General features: G+C 40.6%; 1 protein-coding gene across 1 annotated transcript; it reads right to left on the reverse strand.

Annotated features, from left to right (window-relative positions):
- Window positions 1-1,335: 1,335 nt before the first annotated feature.
- On the reverse strand, window positions 1,336-16,783 carry axdnd1 (axonemal dynein light chain domain containing 1; the record flags this gene model as incomplete). The annotated part of the gene is given in 27 exon segments (XM_080032226.1): window positions 1,336-1,465; window positions 1,991-2,113; window positions 2,849-2,993; window positions 6,411-6,444; window positions 6,448-6,550; window positions 7,131-7,222; window positions 7,368-7,469; window positions 8,418-8,582; window positions 8,891-8,981; window positions 9,289-9,521; window positions 9,686-9,779; window positions 10,208-10,424; window positions 11,330-11,555; window positions 11,683-11,752; window positions 11,934-12,100; window positions 12,205-12,306; window positions 12,646-12,766; window positions 12,971-13,075; window positions 13,463-13,603; window positions 14,029-14,150; window positions 14,355-14,463; window positions 14,623-14,679; window positions 14,805-14,890; window positions 15,384-15,477; window positions 15,696-15,799; window positions 15,905-16,062; window positions 16,723-16,783. Coding segments are annotated over 27 exon segments (3,252 nt in total).
- Window positions 16,784-17,096: the final 313 nt, after the last annotated feature.

Below are 17,096 nucleotides of genomic sequence, written 5' to 3' on the forward strand. Positions count from 1 at the left end.
GATAAGGTTTTTAAAAAACAAAACTGCTCTGTAGGCCTACAGTAACTTTTCCATCAAAATTAACCTAGAGTAGGCTACTATGATAATTAACCTACAATAAATGACCTATTTTTAACAATATTAAGACCTTTAAATACAGTCTGCAAGACTTGAAGTTAACATTACTATAATTTGATTCAAGCGCAATATAAAGGCCTACTAACATATTTAAAATATGGCTTAAGCCTGGACCTAAGACCAGGGGTCAAGTTCCTGACTCCCATTCAGCCAGGGCTTCCATTTTTTGATTCAAGGCCTAGGTTTTGCACATCTGTCTCAGTGCTACCATTGTACACGAGAATATGGGCCACATAATTAATTTGTAGTTAGTTTAATTAGGTAGCATTGGGGAGGATTGTGTGCATCTTTTTGCAATAACAGAGAAACACACAATCAGCTGTTTGGAAAGGCAGAGCCCTGAGTCTGCACATTCCCAGTGAAAACACACTCTGACTCCCTGAGCTCCTCTGACATAGTTTGTCCCAGCAGTAAACTCTGAATGCCAAAATGCAAACCTCTCTGGCTGACATTGGCTTCATCAAGAAATACACTCAATTAAACAAAAGGACCCAGAGACACAGATTAAGGGGGCACAAAGTTTTTTAATGCAATATGTGTGCATGTTTTCTATTTAATATTCTGTGCACTCTAAAAGCATGGTCCATACATGATGGCAAAAAAAAATTAAAAAAAATCCCGACAGCCACTTGCACGCGACTTCACCAGCTTTTAAAAACCAATAATGTCAGGAGTTTGAGTGGGCCATATACAATATAACTGTATACAGGAGATATGTTTCCATGCTGCCTACCAAGATGTTACAACAATTTCGATTTTTATACTTAAACATTGGGGGATAAAGTATTTTGCCCATATTGCAATCTCTGGATGTTTTTATGTTTTTGTTTTGGTCAAAAAAACAAGGTCTTTTTTTGTTTGCTTGGAGATGAAAAGATGTACACGAGAACTTAACTTTATAACTGTATCTTGATCTTTTTTTTTTTTCGAGTTGACTGTTTTGACAACGGATATTGAGTGCACGCTCACAAAAGTTCACTGACCTGAAATGAATAGATACACAGTAAGGGGGTTGTAATGGCACTCCCACACAGCTGTCCTACTCCCACAGTGAGCCTGATTTACCATCTGTGTATCCTGTCTGTTTAGTAGACAGCAGCACCACAACTACAGTTACAGACCTCCAGCCAAAGGCCAGCAAGTCACAACCCTTGTTCTTACTCTGCTTTCTGCAGAGCCTCCATCCAGTATGGACAAGTCCTCCGATGTCCACCCCAGTCAACCTCCGAGATCCAGGACGCCGAGGAATGAGAGGGAGAGAGGGGGGTCTGTGCCTCCCCGAAGTCCCCGACAAAGGACACCGAATCCTGGCCGGGTCGCCAAGGTATCGTCTGTGAGGAAAGAGAGGCTAGAGAAGGACAAGTCGCATGAGACAAATGAAGGGAACATGGAGCGGGATGCAGAAGCGAAGCTGATAACCACTGTGGTGGACATAGACAGTGTGAGAGAGGACCAGGTCAAATATGAGAACCTGGTGCTCCTGGAAGCAGCGGGGCAAGAGGAAGGTAAGTCCAGGCCTGAAGAATGTTATATAGGCTATGCAGTGGATGAAAGATGAACCGTGTCTGTTGTGGATTATTCTTCAGTGTTTCTGAAATAATTGTTCACAGGATAAAGAAATGTGTAATCCTGTTACCTGAAATTTTCTTCATTTTGAATTTCTTGAAGCATACACTATGAACAACAAATGACAGATATTAATATAAATAGTAATGTCAATTCAGAAAAGTGATGGATTATACACATACATTTATGTTGCTGTATTAAACTGCAGTTATTTATATAGTATTTTTCCAGGTTTGGATTTTTTCTTTGATTTTGGATTTCTTCATACTACGTACTGTGGATCTATGCAGGTTTGAAGAACAAGAACCTGGGAGTATTTGAGTGGCTGCTGATGGTCTTCGTCTTGGCTCTGGTTCTCCTCTTCTTCCCTTTGTCCATCTGGATCTGTGTCAAAGTACGAACAACACCACAGACTGAAAGAAACCAAACTCTTTTCAATAATCCATTCAACACAAATTCACAACGGATGCTTTATGGTTCCACTGTTGTTATTGATCAAAAGTATATTGTATAAAAGCTGTCCTATTTGTGTCATTTTTATTGACAGATAGTGAGGGAACACGAGAGAGCTGTGATATTCAGACTGGGTCATCTACTGCGTGGCAGACCCAGAGGACCAGGTTGTCACCGTTTACTGTGATCTTTAATGCAGAGAGAGAGATCTGCACATTTTTCTATCATATAAAAGAAAAAAATTATGTCAGAAATCTTTTTTCAGAGAAAACCCTTCTCCATCCTTTCTGCAGGCCTTATTTTCTACCTACCAGTCCTTGATGTGTGTCACAAGGTCGACATTCGACTGAAAATGTTAAAGGTTCCCCCTCACACGGTACTGAACAATAATTAAGAACAGACATATTCTCACTTTGTTCCATGTATAAAACTTAGATTGAATTTAATTATGATGTAAATGCACTTTGCCTTCCCTAAATGTACAGTTAATCTTTCATAATCAATAAAGAGATCCATTCCTAAACCTTTTAGGATGGTGAGTTAATGAAATGCCCCCTACTGAACTGATTCGCCAAACAGTGAAAGGGGTTTTAATTGCATATTTTTCTCATACGTCTGCGCACCCAGGTGGTGACAAAGGACTTGGCGAGGCCGGAGCTGAGTGCCGTGTGTTATTACCAGATAGAGAACGTGGCTTTGTACAGCTCAGCACTGTCCAGCCTGACCACAGTGCTGCAGGCTCTGGTCCAGGCCGTAGTCAGGGACATTCTGGCCCAGCACACATTTAGCCACGTCCTGCTGCACCGGAGGAGGATCGGAGAGCAGATACAAGCAGCTGTTGACGCCGTCGCTTGCCGCTGGGGCGTCAGGGTGGAGAGAGCGGACATGTAAGGTTCCCTTCAAATCCTCCTGCATTGTTACAAACACTAGTGCACAACAGCAGCTCTGGGAACAAGCTCCTGGACATTGATTCGGAGGGCAGCTCACAGTCTTAATAGCTGAAGGCCAAGATTTGAATTTGTTGATTTAAAAAAAGAAATTACAAATAGGGCAGCAGTGCTTCAGAAAAATGCAAGAAGTGATTTCTCCTGGTAAACAGCGAATAGGAATGTGGAGATTTGTAGCGCACTGCTCTCTTCCTGCTGACCAGGCTTGTGTTTGATTTTCTGTCAGAGGCGAGCTCAGTTTTCCTGTGGAGTTACAGCAGAGTCTGGCTGCCGAGGCTGAGGCTAAGAGACAACACCAGGCCAAAGTAAGTAACTATACCAGATTGTTTTGGAAATACAACAATATAATGTGTTAGATTTCAATGCTGTATATGGCTGATTGATTTTGTTGTTTGTAAAATATGGCCTCTAACTAAAGATTAAACACACACAGAAACTATTTTATTATCAGCTATAACAGTTTGTTAAACGTTTGGAAGCTAGGTAGAAAAAGTAGCTCAACTGTACTTAAGATAACTGATGAGAAAAAAAGAAAAAAAAACTCTAACTGTACAATCAGAACATACAGAACAACTCTTAGTGGTACAAGAGAGAGTAGCCGACAGCTAAGAAAAGCCAGTGGAAATATCTATTCTTTTTATTTGTGCATTCTCAGCACAGCAGTATTTGTAAAGTTAACGTGTTTCTTATATACAGTCAAGTGCGAAAGTTTGTGAACCCCTTGAACATTTTGGAATTTTATTTATTTTTACCATTAATAATTCATTTTTATCAATGCCAGTATTTTTTATATGAAATAACACATGTTTGTTTATCAATTCAACATTTTTCTTTTCCAGAAATCAATTGTTAAAACAGATAAAACAAATTATTTGACGAATGTTGTATGTGCAAAAGTTTGTGAACCCTGAGCTGCATTGCTTAAATCGAGCAGGTTGACACAATCAGGTGGGCCAAATTGGTTGATGAAATAGACCAATGTAATGAGAGATCTTTAGGAAAGAAATTGGGTGGCACTAGATAAAACAGAGATAAAACCAGGTCAGTTTAGGCTCACCAAAGTGAACCCATACAGGTCAGACATGCTAAAAGGGAAACAAATCTCAGAGGATCTCAGGAATAGAGTTGTGATGTTGCACATTTGTCTGAGGACAGTTATAAATTCATAAAAAAAAAATTGAGCTCAATCGGTCCACCGTGAGGCAAATCATCTACAAATGGAGAGCTTTAAGAGTGACTTAACATCTGCCTAGAAGTGGACTTCCTTCAAAAATATCCTCAAGCGCCACAAGAAAAGTGATTTTTCAGGTAAAAGCCAACCCAAACATTACATCTGGAGATTTGCAGACAATTTGAAACCACCATTATTCACTTGGGAGAAGGTTCTCTAGGTGGTAGGCAAAATTGCGTTTTTGCCCAAACATGGCGGTTTTGGTTATGACCAAACAGTTCAATTTTGGACTAATCTGTCCACAGAATAAGACTTCAGGTATCTCCAGGTGCTCTCTGGCAAAGTTGTGACAAGCAGTTTTGTTCTTTTTTGAGAGCAGAGGCTTCTTCAGCAACCATCCCATGAAAGCCATGTTGACTGAGTTTTCTTCTTATTGTGGAACCATGCACATCTGTCCCAGATGCTGCACGAGAGGTCTGCAAATCACTAGATGTAATGTTTGGGTTGGCTTTTAACTGAAAAATCACTTATCTTGTGGCGCTTGTGGATATTTTTGAAGGAAGTCCACTTCTAGGCAGATGTTCAGTCACTCTTAAAGCTCTCCATTTGTAGATGATTTGCCTCACGGTGGACCGATGGAGCTCAAACTTTTTTTTAAATAATTTATAGCTGTCCCCAGACAAATGTGCAGCATCACAACTCTATTCCTGAGATCCTCAGAGATTTGTTTCCCTTTTAGCATGTCTGACCTGTATGGGTTCACTTTGGTGAGCCTAAACTGACCTGGTTTTATCTCTGTTTTATCTAGTGCCACCCAATTTCTTTCCTAAAGATCTCTCATTACATTGGTCTATTTCATCAACCAATTTGGCCCACCTGATTGTGTCAACCTGCTCGATTTAAGCAATGCAGCTCAGGGTTCACAAACTTTTGCACATACAACATTCGTCAAATAATTTGTTTTATCTGTTTTAACAATTGATTTCTGGAAAAGAAAAATGTTGAATTGATAAACAAACATGTGTTATTTCATATAAAAAATACTGGCATTGATAAAAATGAATTATTAATGGTAAAAATAAATAAAATTCCAAAATGTTCAAGGGGTTCACAAACTTTCGCACTTGACTGTATAACAGCAAGTGCTTCTCTCTCCTCCAGGCAAAGGCAGCCGAAGGGGAGAGAGATGCCTGGGAAGGGTTCAGGGCTTCCCTCCGTCTCCTCCAGCCCGCCTTGGTCCTTCCACTCCCCCCGGATCTCCTCAGTGTGAGCCCTGACCTCTCCACCCTACCTCCCCCTCCTCCCCCCGATGTCCAAGGAGAGGGAGGGATGACTCACGGGGATCGAGACACCGATTCGCCAATGATGTGACAGACCTGGTATATTTATGGTTCATGATTAATGTGATCCTGGGTGGTTTACACCGTTGAGTTTTTCCACACTGAACTGGACTTGTCACACAATTTGATTTTAATTTTCACGTCTTGAAAATAAAAAGGTCCGCACAAGTCTAAACTTGTAATGCCCTGAAGTCTGTCTTTATTTATTTTTTTGGAAGGAAACAACATGGGTCTCAAAGACATATCCCAACACAAAGCAAGCCATTAAAAACATTTTAAAATCACTATATTGATTTGTACGCAACAGCCAAGTGGTGTAAATATTGCACAGATAACAGGACAGTTTTTTTTTTAAACTCAATACTTTTCTTGTTTGTCGCGTCACACCACTTTTTCTGTGACAGTGCATGTGTTGTTAATGTGTGCAAGTCGTCCATATTAGCCAGATGGTTTTCCTTTACTGCTTTTATGGGTGTGTGACTGTGATAGCTGATCTTGTTGCAACAAAAAAATACATGAAACATCAAACCCTAAAAGTGCTTTTCAAAATAGATCACCCAAAGTTGTAACACCATCCGATCACATGTCAGATCTTGGTTTCTTGGTCTTTTTAGTGCTGCTTATGGGTTTGGCTTTGGCTTCAGCTGTGGTTTCCTTTGGAGGAGAGGGTGGTGTTACTCGTGGTGGGGAAAATGGTGGTGGTGGTGTTTTCTTTTTCTCTGCAACACAAAAAAATGAATGGAAAACGCTTTCATATTGTTTTTGTTCATGTATCTCCTTATGTCCATGATATATATTTTTTTGTTAAGACTGTACCTTTACTGATTTTAGGCTCCATACTTGTCCGACCCTACAATTGACTCTCCAAGTCTCGTATCTTCTGCAGTGCTGCTTGAAGGTCTTCTTCAGCCACCAGGGCTCGCTGCACAGCACTCTGGACCCGCAGCTCTGAATCACTGAGGAGAAATCAAACCTATGTCAGTTTGTTGTACATACAGTATATATAATCAATAGAGTCCCATCTCCATTTTTGAACATCTAGAACTCTTCTGATGTGGCGATATTCAACAAAGTCATTTCCTCAATGGTTTGATGGTTTCTGATATATCCATTTCCTTGTTGCTCTTCTGATGGGATTTTGCACTTGAGGTGTAAAAGTGTCTTTGTGACTAATTATAAGAAGAAATGCATACGCCTGGATGTTGCAAAAAGATGGTAATTGCTGCTCATTCCATATTTTCCAGTTTTTATTTTAAGAAAACAAGACACAAAAGTTTCAAAGAGTTCATAGCCAGCGAGTGTTTAAAACATTCCACAGAAAATCTTTTAAAGGCTGGACGACCTATGTTGATTTTGTCACAGGGATCCTTTTTTGAAGCATTTGTGAAGAAAGAAAACATTGACGGTTTGGTAAAAAAATAAGGAAAACAATTGTAGAATTGTATACAAGTTGAGGACATGCATGCATATACTGTATATTATCACAGTATTACAAAACTAGATGTGTTCCACCTTACGATAAGAAAGTTAACTTACTGGAGTTCCTTCTGCAGTATTCCGACTGTGGTCAGATCACTAAAAGCTTTCTCGGCTTCATCTGTCTCTGGAGACAAAACCAGCTCCTCAGTCTTGACAGATAGTGGCAAAAACACAGGTGGGTGGTCAGAGAGAGAGAGAGAGAGAGAGAGACAGGCAGTTTGTCCACGTCTTTACACTGTGAAATTTAAAGCAATGACACTAACACTGAAAACATGTTAAATTTAATTTTCTTACCCCGTTCAGATGTACACTGCTCTCTCCAAGCGTTCTTTGTGTAATGTGTCCCTCATAGTCAATGAGCTTCACCACTGGGTTCTCACAAACCGTTAGCTCCCCCTGCTGGACATCAACAACAATGTTCATGTTTCACATTTGAGTCTGGTTAATATACTGTAGTACAGTGAGACAAGCAAAACAAAAGCTATATTCCTTTGATAACACATGTTTGTAAAACTCCCATAAGACTTAATTGAACACCTAAAAACTGTTCTGTGTTCAACACAAATCTCCAAATTCCAAGATACTCCAAATATTTCCTGATCGGAGGATGTAATGAATGAATGCAATGCAGAGAAATACACGTTTTTCATGTTGTATCTCAAACAGAATCGACCATAACTGTCTAATTTCACGTTGCATATTTCTTATATCAATACCTGACAATCCTCTTGTTCTTGTGATTCAAGTCCTTCAGTAGTGCACTGTAGAGAAACATTAGAACCATCAATGCCTCATCATTAATCATCATGATCAACATGTATTTGGTTCAACAATTCTTGAATACCTTGACAACTGCACATTATCATTATAACATATCATTATGCTGTTATTAAACAACAAATGGAAACCAAACTAAGTGTTCAGGAAAATCAAATTCAGTTCGACAAAAAATGCAGATGTCCGACACAATGAGCCCTTAATGGCTCTGGTTCTCAGTGTTTTGCCAAGTGAAACTTTCAAAAAAGGCAGACATTTGTTGAAATAGTAGTGTCTTGATCCGTTGGGTAATTAACAGACTGTCTAACTAGAACACGGAGTGTGTCACTGAACTCGTACTGACCTCACTCTGTTCTGCCTCAGTCTCATCTTTGACCTCACTGTGCGCTGTGGGATCGGCTGACACCTTTTCCAACACCTGTACACACATACACACACACACACACACACACACGCACACGCACACGCACACACACACGTTCATAGTCAATTCATATTACAATCAATAATTCGGTTTAAATGATAAGGTCTACCCATGTTTGTTGTATTAATTAATCTGCCCCTCACCAGTGTTTCCATGCTGTCTGCTGACGAGACAGGGGTATCACTGGTGATAGTTTCGTCGATTTTGACAGAGGTGGGCTCAGACTGTGTGACAGGCAGCTCCGCCGCACAACCTTTCACTCCTGTGAGCAAGATTGTACAGGTGTCCATCCAATCAATGCTCTCCATCTGAGGAAGGACACAACATATCACATACAGCACAGAGGTAGGTTTGCTTAATTTACCAGTCCCTAGTCTGTAACTGCATTATGGCTCCCTCTACTGGAATGTTGTAGTGTTAGTACCATAGATAGTATAATAAAGGTTTGTACACATGAGAGAAAAACTGACAGAAGAGCTGCCTGTGTTCTCAGCTTTGATGGATTAGGTGAGCTCTAAAATGAAATCAAACAACCTTTGAAAATATGGATATGTCTTCATGTATACACCAGATGGTTTAGTGAATTGTCTTTAACATGAAGAAGAACATGGTTTACCTGCAGCTTTTTGCACTCATCCATCTCAATTTCACTCTCAACTTCAAGTGGGTTCTGCAGAATCAGTTCCTCCTGAATCAGCTTGAAAGACCTGTAGTGAAAAATAGAAGAATAATTAACCTAGAGAAAATCCTGCTCTTATGGCCCCCCTCACCAGAGATCTTGTTTCAAAGTTACTTTAAGTCTTAAATGAACCAAACTAACTTTAGCCATTATTTCATTTCTGTATGTTGTCAGTTTTTTTTTAGTGATAAGAGAACACTATGATCTGTATCAAAATTCAGTTCAGTGCTTGTGTAAGATAACGTTTTCTTATTATACTATACACTCATTGTTAGTTACTCATTATCTGCGGCAGTTTGAAAAAAAAAAAAAAACTGGTAAGAACTTTTAAAAACCTGGTGATGTAATTTGAAAAACAGTGCAGTCTCTCAGCCAGCGTCTTCGCATCTGCCTCCAGTGTCTGTGGTGAGATGTTAATAATGTAGTTGTGTTCCTCTTCTTGGTTATTGTCCTCCTCGTCTTGGTTCTTGTCCTCCTCGTCTTGGTTCTGGTCCTCGCTATGGTCAGGTACCATGAGGATCAACAGATCCAGCATCCAGCGTGTCAGAGCCATGTGAATACAGCTGACCTGGTTGAAGAGGAAAGACTCAAAAGTCAAGACAGCACCTTATAAAACATCACAGCAAATCTTTGGAACGTTAAAAAAAGGCAACTTCAATGATTTTTCCCCCCTCCAAAAAAATATTCCTCGAGAGTGAATTAATAATATAAACAGCCCTCCTTGGTACTCACCTCCTCACTGAGTTTGTGTTTCTCAATATCAGTGAAGTTGGACAGGCTGGTAATGAACTCATGCACTTTGTCTGACACCTTTGCCAACTCTGTACTGTTTGAAGAATAAACAAACACACACAACATAAATAAATAAAGACTTACAGGGGAGTATTTCAATTGCAGTATTAAAGAACATGCATACACAGTATGTCAGTACACCAGCTACAACTAGGGCAAGTCTTGCTGTGTTGATCTTAGATGTTCCCACAATAGTTCACAGATCGCATGAGAAGCAAGAGTATGCATATTAAAAAAAGCAGATGATGCACAAACGCATACAGCTTTCTTGAAATAGAGAACATTAAATGTTTGTTTTTTTTATTTCTCAATCTCCTACAAAATCCTAAATTCCTGTTTTTTTATTTTATCAATTGTTTTAACCAATTGCTTTGAGTAAGATTCATATACATTTAAATACTGTGTGTGTGTGTAAATGTAATTCAGGGCAACTTTAAAAACCGCTGTATAAAAAACACATACTAAAAGTCAGGCATGTTTTTGTCCTTGTTGTCCTCAGTGTGAATCCTCGAGACACTCTGGAAAGCTTCTTGAGCCAAACTCTGCCATTTGTGCAGTGCCTTCTCCAGCTTCAGCCAAACAGAGGTAGACAGCGGTTCAGGTCGCTTAATCACTGTGCTAAGCTTGGAGACCCAGGACTCCATTAAGCTGAGCAGTGACAGGATCTGTCCTTGAATCCCTGAAACAGCATGTCTGGAATGAGTTTGAACACTTTGGTCTATATCTTAAGGGTTACTAGTAGAGAGAAAAAAAGAATAAAAAAGAGACAGGTGTATGAAGATTCAGTGACAATAGGATGTGTGTGTGTGTGTGTGTGTGTGTGTGTGTGTGTGTGTGTGTGTGTGTGTGTGTGTGTGTGTGTGTGTGTGTGTGTGTGTGTGTAAGGTACCACACTGTGACACTCACCAAGGTCCTGATTTTGCCACTGTCAGCAGTTCTGCTTGTTTATAGATATACAATATATATACTACAGTCAAGTAAAAGACTAAAGCAGTGCCAAGTGACAGTGTATACTTCCCTCACGTCTCTGTATGGCTTTAGCTCATTTTGAAATACTTCAATAAAATTATTAGGGCTGTCAAACGATTACAATTTTTAAGGATAGCTGTGGATTAATCGCCATTAGAAATATGCCCGAATAAGTCAAATTTTTCTCTTTTTATTGTTGTCGGAACGGAAAGATGAATGACAGTTTTAATTAGTGTGAATGCTGGAGCATTCTAATTAAAACTTTATTATACATTTTTTTATTTTCAATTCTTCTGTATGTTTTTTGGACTTTTCTTACTCCTTCGAACCTTCAGCTGTTTCAACCATTCCACCATCAAAATGTACAGCTTTTCAAGGACATTTTGGGTCAGCTTTTTTCGACGTTTTAAACCAGCTTTTTAACAAATAATTTTAACATTGAAACGGATGGGAGCAACCTTCAAATCCTCTACAACCTTGGCACACTGTAACTCCTTCAAGTCTTCAGCTATTTAAACCATTCAACAGTCAAAATGTTCAGCTCCTTCAGCAGATTATTATATCATTTTGACAGCCCTAAAAATAAAACAAAATTTCATCCGTGTCGGCCCTCACCGCTCTCTCCATTGACTGTCCTGTCCAGCTGTTTGAAGAGTTCAGATAGGACCTGGTCCAGCTCGCTCATGGCCAGCTGGCCTGCAGGGGGTTCCCCATCAGGAGAAGGATGTTTTCTGTACAGCTCAATGCTCATAGTCAGCCATCTTTCCTGGAGATCGCCCAGTGCCTGCTGCCTGAAGAGCAGCTTCTCGCATTGATAGCGCTCACACTGGAGGGCCAAGGTCTCCATAGAAACAAAACAGAGGAATTTAGGACAACGAAGGAAACTTAATGTATGACAACACACATGATGTATGAGCCCAAATGACAACATTTACTGTAGATAGAAGGAGGTACTCTAGCTGTCTTACATTTAACCACTGCTTCATATCAACACACATCTTTTTCAATGAGGCTTTCTCACATGTTGGGTCAGGAGACCTTGAAATAGAGAAAAAGCATTATTAGCAGAATACACACACAGTCTTAATAAATGTGCTAAATTAGGTTACCAGGGATTCATTCAAAATGATATTTATGTTAACTTTAAATGATGGTGCTATAATAATTAAGGATAATAAAACATAACATAATCTCCTTTCTTATGTTACTTTGTCCGTACTGGCTCTGTGTGTTGCAGAAGGCGAGCCACGTGGTGATGCCTTGCTGGATGGCACTGATATGTTCACACAGCGCATGCTCAGTGTTCTTCAGCTGGGACAGGAAAGCAGTCAGCTGCTCTCTCCAGTATTCACTGAGCTCCACGATGGTATTCAGGTCCACTGTGTCCTACAGCAGGATAGTCAAAGTGTAATTGGACCACCAGGGATATGTATCTGTGTTTTGGCAATGGCCCATGAGTGTACTATAGGATCTGTTAGAACTGTTAGTACCTTTGAAGAAACGTAAAGGTTGCAGTGCTCTGCTGTCTTGGACCAGCTCTGCTCGCAGACATGCAGCCGACTGATCAGCTGCAGCTTCTTCACATTGATCACCTGAAAATCACAGAAAAGCATACTGAACTTGTTTGGATCAATTTCAGTTAATTTTGTTTTTAGTGAACAATCTTTGAGTAGAGATTGTATCCAAACCTGAAATGTAAAACACAATATCATATTGGGACATCTTCCCCATTGATAAATGTGGTGGGAACAGCAAACACTTTGTCAAACTATCTGCTTTAAAATTTAACTTTCTTAGTTTGGCTACAACAAAGCGGGTAATAGCTATTCATATACAAAACCAGTTAGTGTCAGATAATCTATAATCTGTTCAGCACAGCCTTATACACACACAAGCCAGTTGAAAGAAAAACGACATCATGGTTGACAGACCTTGAGGGCGAGGCAGAAGGTGATCTGGCTCCAGTAGTCTCTGTCATCTGTCATCTGGAGCAGCTGAGCCTCAAGCCGACCCTTCTGCAGCTCATACAGCTCGTGGTAACCCTGGACCACACTGTGGGAAACACCTGGTCACTTTTTGTACTTTAGCAGTAAGTGCTTATGGAGCTGCTACTGCTCTCAGTCTCAGGACAGTCAAATCAACCAGATAAATAAGTTTCATAATGTTCAAACTGGTGAGTTTTGGAATGAATCAACCTGATGGAAATATGACTGACTGAATGAACAGTTGTTCAGTTCAACCCTATAAGAGACTGACTCTGCGTCGGAGTGCGTCTCTTCGATCGCCCCCGCCAGCTGCTGATGAGCGTTCTCTGCCTGCTGGGAAACAAAGGTGTCATGGTCTCTGATCCTGGACAGTTCCCTGTGAAGAGAACGCACACCCATAAACACACAGAAATGAACACACACACACACACACACACACACACACACACACACACACACACACACACACACACACACACACACACACACACACACACACACACACACACACACACACACACACACACACACACACACACACACACACACACACACACACACACACACACACACACACACACACACACACACACACACACACACACACACACAACATTCCTCATATTCACACATTAGGAATGAAGGCTATCAATTTTTGCATTTCTTGCATTTCTTATTTCCTCATAGAACAGAATGAACACGTTCCAGTCATTTCACTCATGGTGAGCCAGCAGAAGCCTGACATCCGACCTACAGTACGCACATGCTGAGCTGCTGGATGGATGCCTTGATGCGGTGGATCTCCTCTGTGAGCCGGCGGTCCAGAGCCCGCTGCGCCACTGTCTCAGTGTGCAGTCCCTTCAGACGGCGGGGGATTCGCTCCAGCAGGGACACGTAGCGCTGTCTGCACACACACAAACACAAGAGCTGCTTGGGAAAAAGGCTTACTGGATTCATTGGTGAGACATTTTTTTTTGTTTTAAATTTATTTAAGTGATGCAACACGGGACAAGACAGGTGAAAGACATGACATAAGGTGGAGGACATGACAATTTGTGTCTTCACATTTAAGACAGCACATAAACAAGCAGGAAGTCCAGGTACATTTTCACATTGTTCTGGTGTGTGTGTGTGTGTGTGTGTGTGTGTCAACATGTCAAATTTCTCCCAAACTCTCCAGTGATAATCTCAGTCTCAGTCTTACTTACATCCATATTTCAAATATCTGGTTTTAACTTGTTTCCAGCCTCATGGTTCATGAAATTCCACTGTTATGTACGACTGGTGAGGTTTTTACCATTTAGGTGCTGTCCCAAGGTGATTGCTCACCTGAGTTTGGCAAGCAGCTGTCCCCTCTCGGCACAGGTCACGCTGACCTGCCTGATCAGTTCATGGAAAACTATGTTGTATATGTTCTGCTCAACTTGCACCAGCTCCAGTAGACCCTCCATCTGCAACACATTTCACTGCACTGTTTCCAATATGCATAGGGGCCTATACTGCAGAATCTGAGAGCACATTATTATTTTTTTCTTTCTACATCTCTAAATATGGTTATGAAAAGGTTTTGCAAATTTTGGTCCCATTTTTTGATTTAAAAAAGGTACCACTATATATCATCCTCAGCGTACTTTCTGCTTGTCCCTCTGTCATACCTGGGAGAGATCAGTCAGCTCCTCAGTCTGCTGATCCACTCCAGCCTTCAGCAGCATGTCCTCCATCAGCCTCGTCAGCTGGACAACTTCAAGTCGACCAGTGGGCCTCCTGGACACACAGAACACACACACATACATTACACATTATATAAGGTTTTTTTTAATTGTACCATTACTTCATTTAGACAGCAAAATCTCCCAGTGGAGATTACTCTTTACTAAAAATGTTTGTATAAATTAGATTCATTTCTATGTTTTTTTAACTCACAGTGAAGGGAAGACCCGAAGCTTCTGCTCATCATCCTGCAGCTGCACTGTGAACGCACTAAAGGAAGAGAAGCAACGTGAGAATTGACAGCAGAACAAAATCCCACCTAAGACGATCATAGTACAAGGGTGTCACAGTTAACACGGATGAAACAGTGGATGAACATAAAGTAGCAGACTCACTCCTCGTAGAACTCAAGGCTCCGCAGCCCTTTGTTTTTCACGATATGATATTCTTCAGGGATGAGACTGTCTGAGATGCTCAAGTCCTGAAAGACAGAGTGGTTGTGCCTATCACCTCACACAATACACAATATTGTTAAGAAAACTTAGACGCTTTCTACTATTGAATATGAAAAATCGGATTTGTATTTCTCTCTCTCGGGCAGTTATGTTCCTTAATGTAAATGCCCTCTACAAAAACTTAAAGGAGGACTCGTCACCCTTCATACAGCAGAGCAAGAGGCAACTGTTTGGCTAAAGGACTTTGCATTCGCTAAATAAAATAAATACGTAAATGTAGGTAACTGTTGAATGATGTTTAAATGTTTAAACAAAGGCATGTTTCGAACTTTCAAAACAGATATTCAAATAACTATCACAGTGATCTCTAAGTACAAACATACTTTCGACTGAATAACAAATCACTTTGGTTTTTGAGCTGAGATATTATGTGATTATTAATGTTTACATAAAGGCTCTCTTATATTTGCCATAAAGGGTTGAAAGGCCAAGAAATCACAGACAGCTGAGGAAGCTTACCTGTTTGTCTCCAATGCCACTTCTGTCATTCACCGGTGGGAGGGGTTCTGTCTTCTTCGGGGTAACCATGGCGTCACACAAGAAGGAAATATCCCTGTATGAGTACCGTCCACCCAGGGAAAAAAGAAAAAGCAAAAAAAAGACACATTGCGTCACGTCACCTCATCTGCAGATTGTAGAAACCAACCAACATAAACGTATCTAACCCAGTAAGCATAATATGCAAGAAAAAAAAAAAAAAAAAAGGATGTATTTGGAGAAACTTCGTATTCCCAGCATTGCTAATGTTGATGGAATGTTTGTCTAGCTGACCTTCCAGCTCCAGTCACGGACGTGGGCTGCTCCAGAAAGTATTTGTATTTCTTGCGTCCGAGCGGGTGATGCCACACTGCATCGGGCCGTCTCATTCCACAGCCCTGTACACACAGAGTCACCTTAAGAACACTGGTTTGAACTCAATTCAGCCACATAGAAAAAATAATAATAACACTCTCCAACAGGTATATGGGACTTGAATATACCTTGCAGTGGCGATGGTGAGCAGTTTGCCCCAGTGTACTCCTGTTGCAGACTGTGGAGGTGAGGCTGACCAGCAGTTCATCAGGGATGACCTGGTTGTCGGCAGGAGGAGGCTGCATCTTTCTGCTCTCCGTTGGGAGTTGAAAATTCAGCTCCGCCACTGAAATATGACCAAAGCTCATTCAAACCAGTAAAACCTAATGACAGACTGTATCCTTGGTATGAGGGGATTGTATAGATCTAATAATAAATAAGCTATTGAACAATTTAGTTTATATATATATTTTTTTTTACTGTTTATTTATTTTTTCATAAGATTTTCCAAAGTTGTAACTTCCATCTACTGGTGTGTTCATTCAGGAAATATGATATGCATTTGTATTTGAAACCGATAGCTATGTGACTGTATAGGCTACTCTGTAATCATCACATAAATGTGTGAATGTGAATTTTAATGTGATGCTATTCACATTCATCATTAATTGTGTGGCTCGATGTTGGTTTTTGTAGAGGCTACAGTGTGAAATTTTTTTCCCCCATAAAAACACTCAAAAGCACCTTATGAAAGCAACTAACTCCATAATCCAAACATTTTTTAAAGCTGTCAACAGGTTTAGACATTTTAAATGCCTAAAATTCTGTTTATTTGGTTAACGACTTTTTAAGCACCTGTATCAAAAAAGCAACAGCAACAAGTTGGTGGCTGCAATTCAATCAAACTAGGTCCTACTCGCTATGAAGTGATAGGCCCATTTGCAGTGGCAGTTTGAGTAATGTTGTGTTTCACCTTCTGACTCCCCTGCTGACTGACTGCACTCACCTCTGGTTTCCTCCGGCCTCGATGAACCAGGCGCTGAACTGGCTGTAATGGACGCAGACATCCCGCAGTCACGGTCGAGGTGTTACAATGAGGTTTTGTAAATACAATTCCCAAACTTTGACGGAGTCATGTGGGCGACAAGCTCATTTCATTTGTAAAAAATGAAGAGGCGAGGCAGAAGGTCAGCTGCGGGCCGTCTCTTCAACTCTCCTCGGAGCCGCAACTTCCTGGTCGCGTTGCCCTGGCAACGTGTATCAACAAAAATAGCCTACTTTTACTTGATTTCAGTAGCCTATCCTAGCTCATCAGCTCAAGAAAAGGAGCACAAATTTAAGCAGACAAATGTATAAATGAAAATGAATATAGGTATATTG

The sequence above is a fragment of the Ammodytes marinus genome (assembly GCF_949987685.1).
Source record: "Ammodytes marinus genome assembly, chromosome: 8".
NCBI lineage: Eukaryota > Metazoa > Chordata > Actinopteri > Uranoscopiformes > Ammodytidae > Ammodytes > Ammodytes marinus.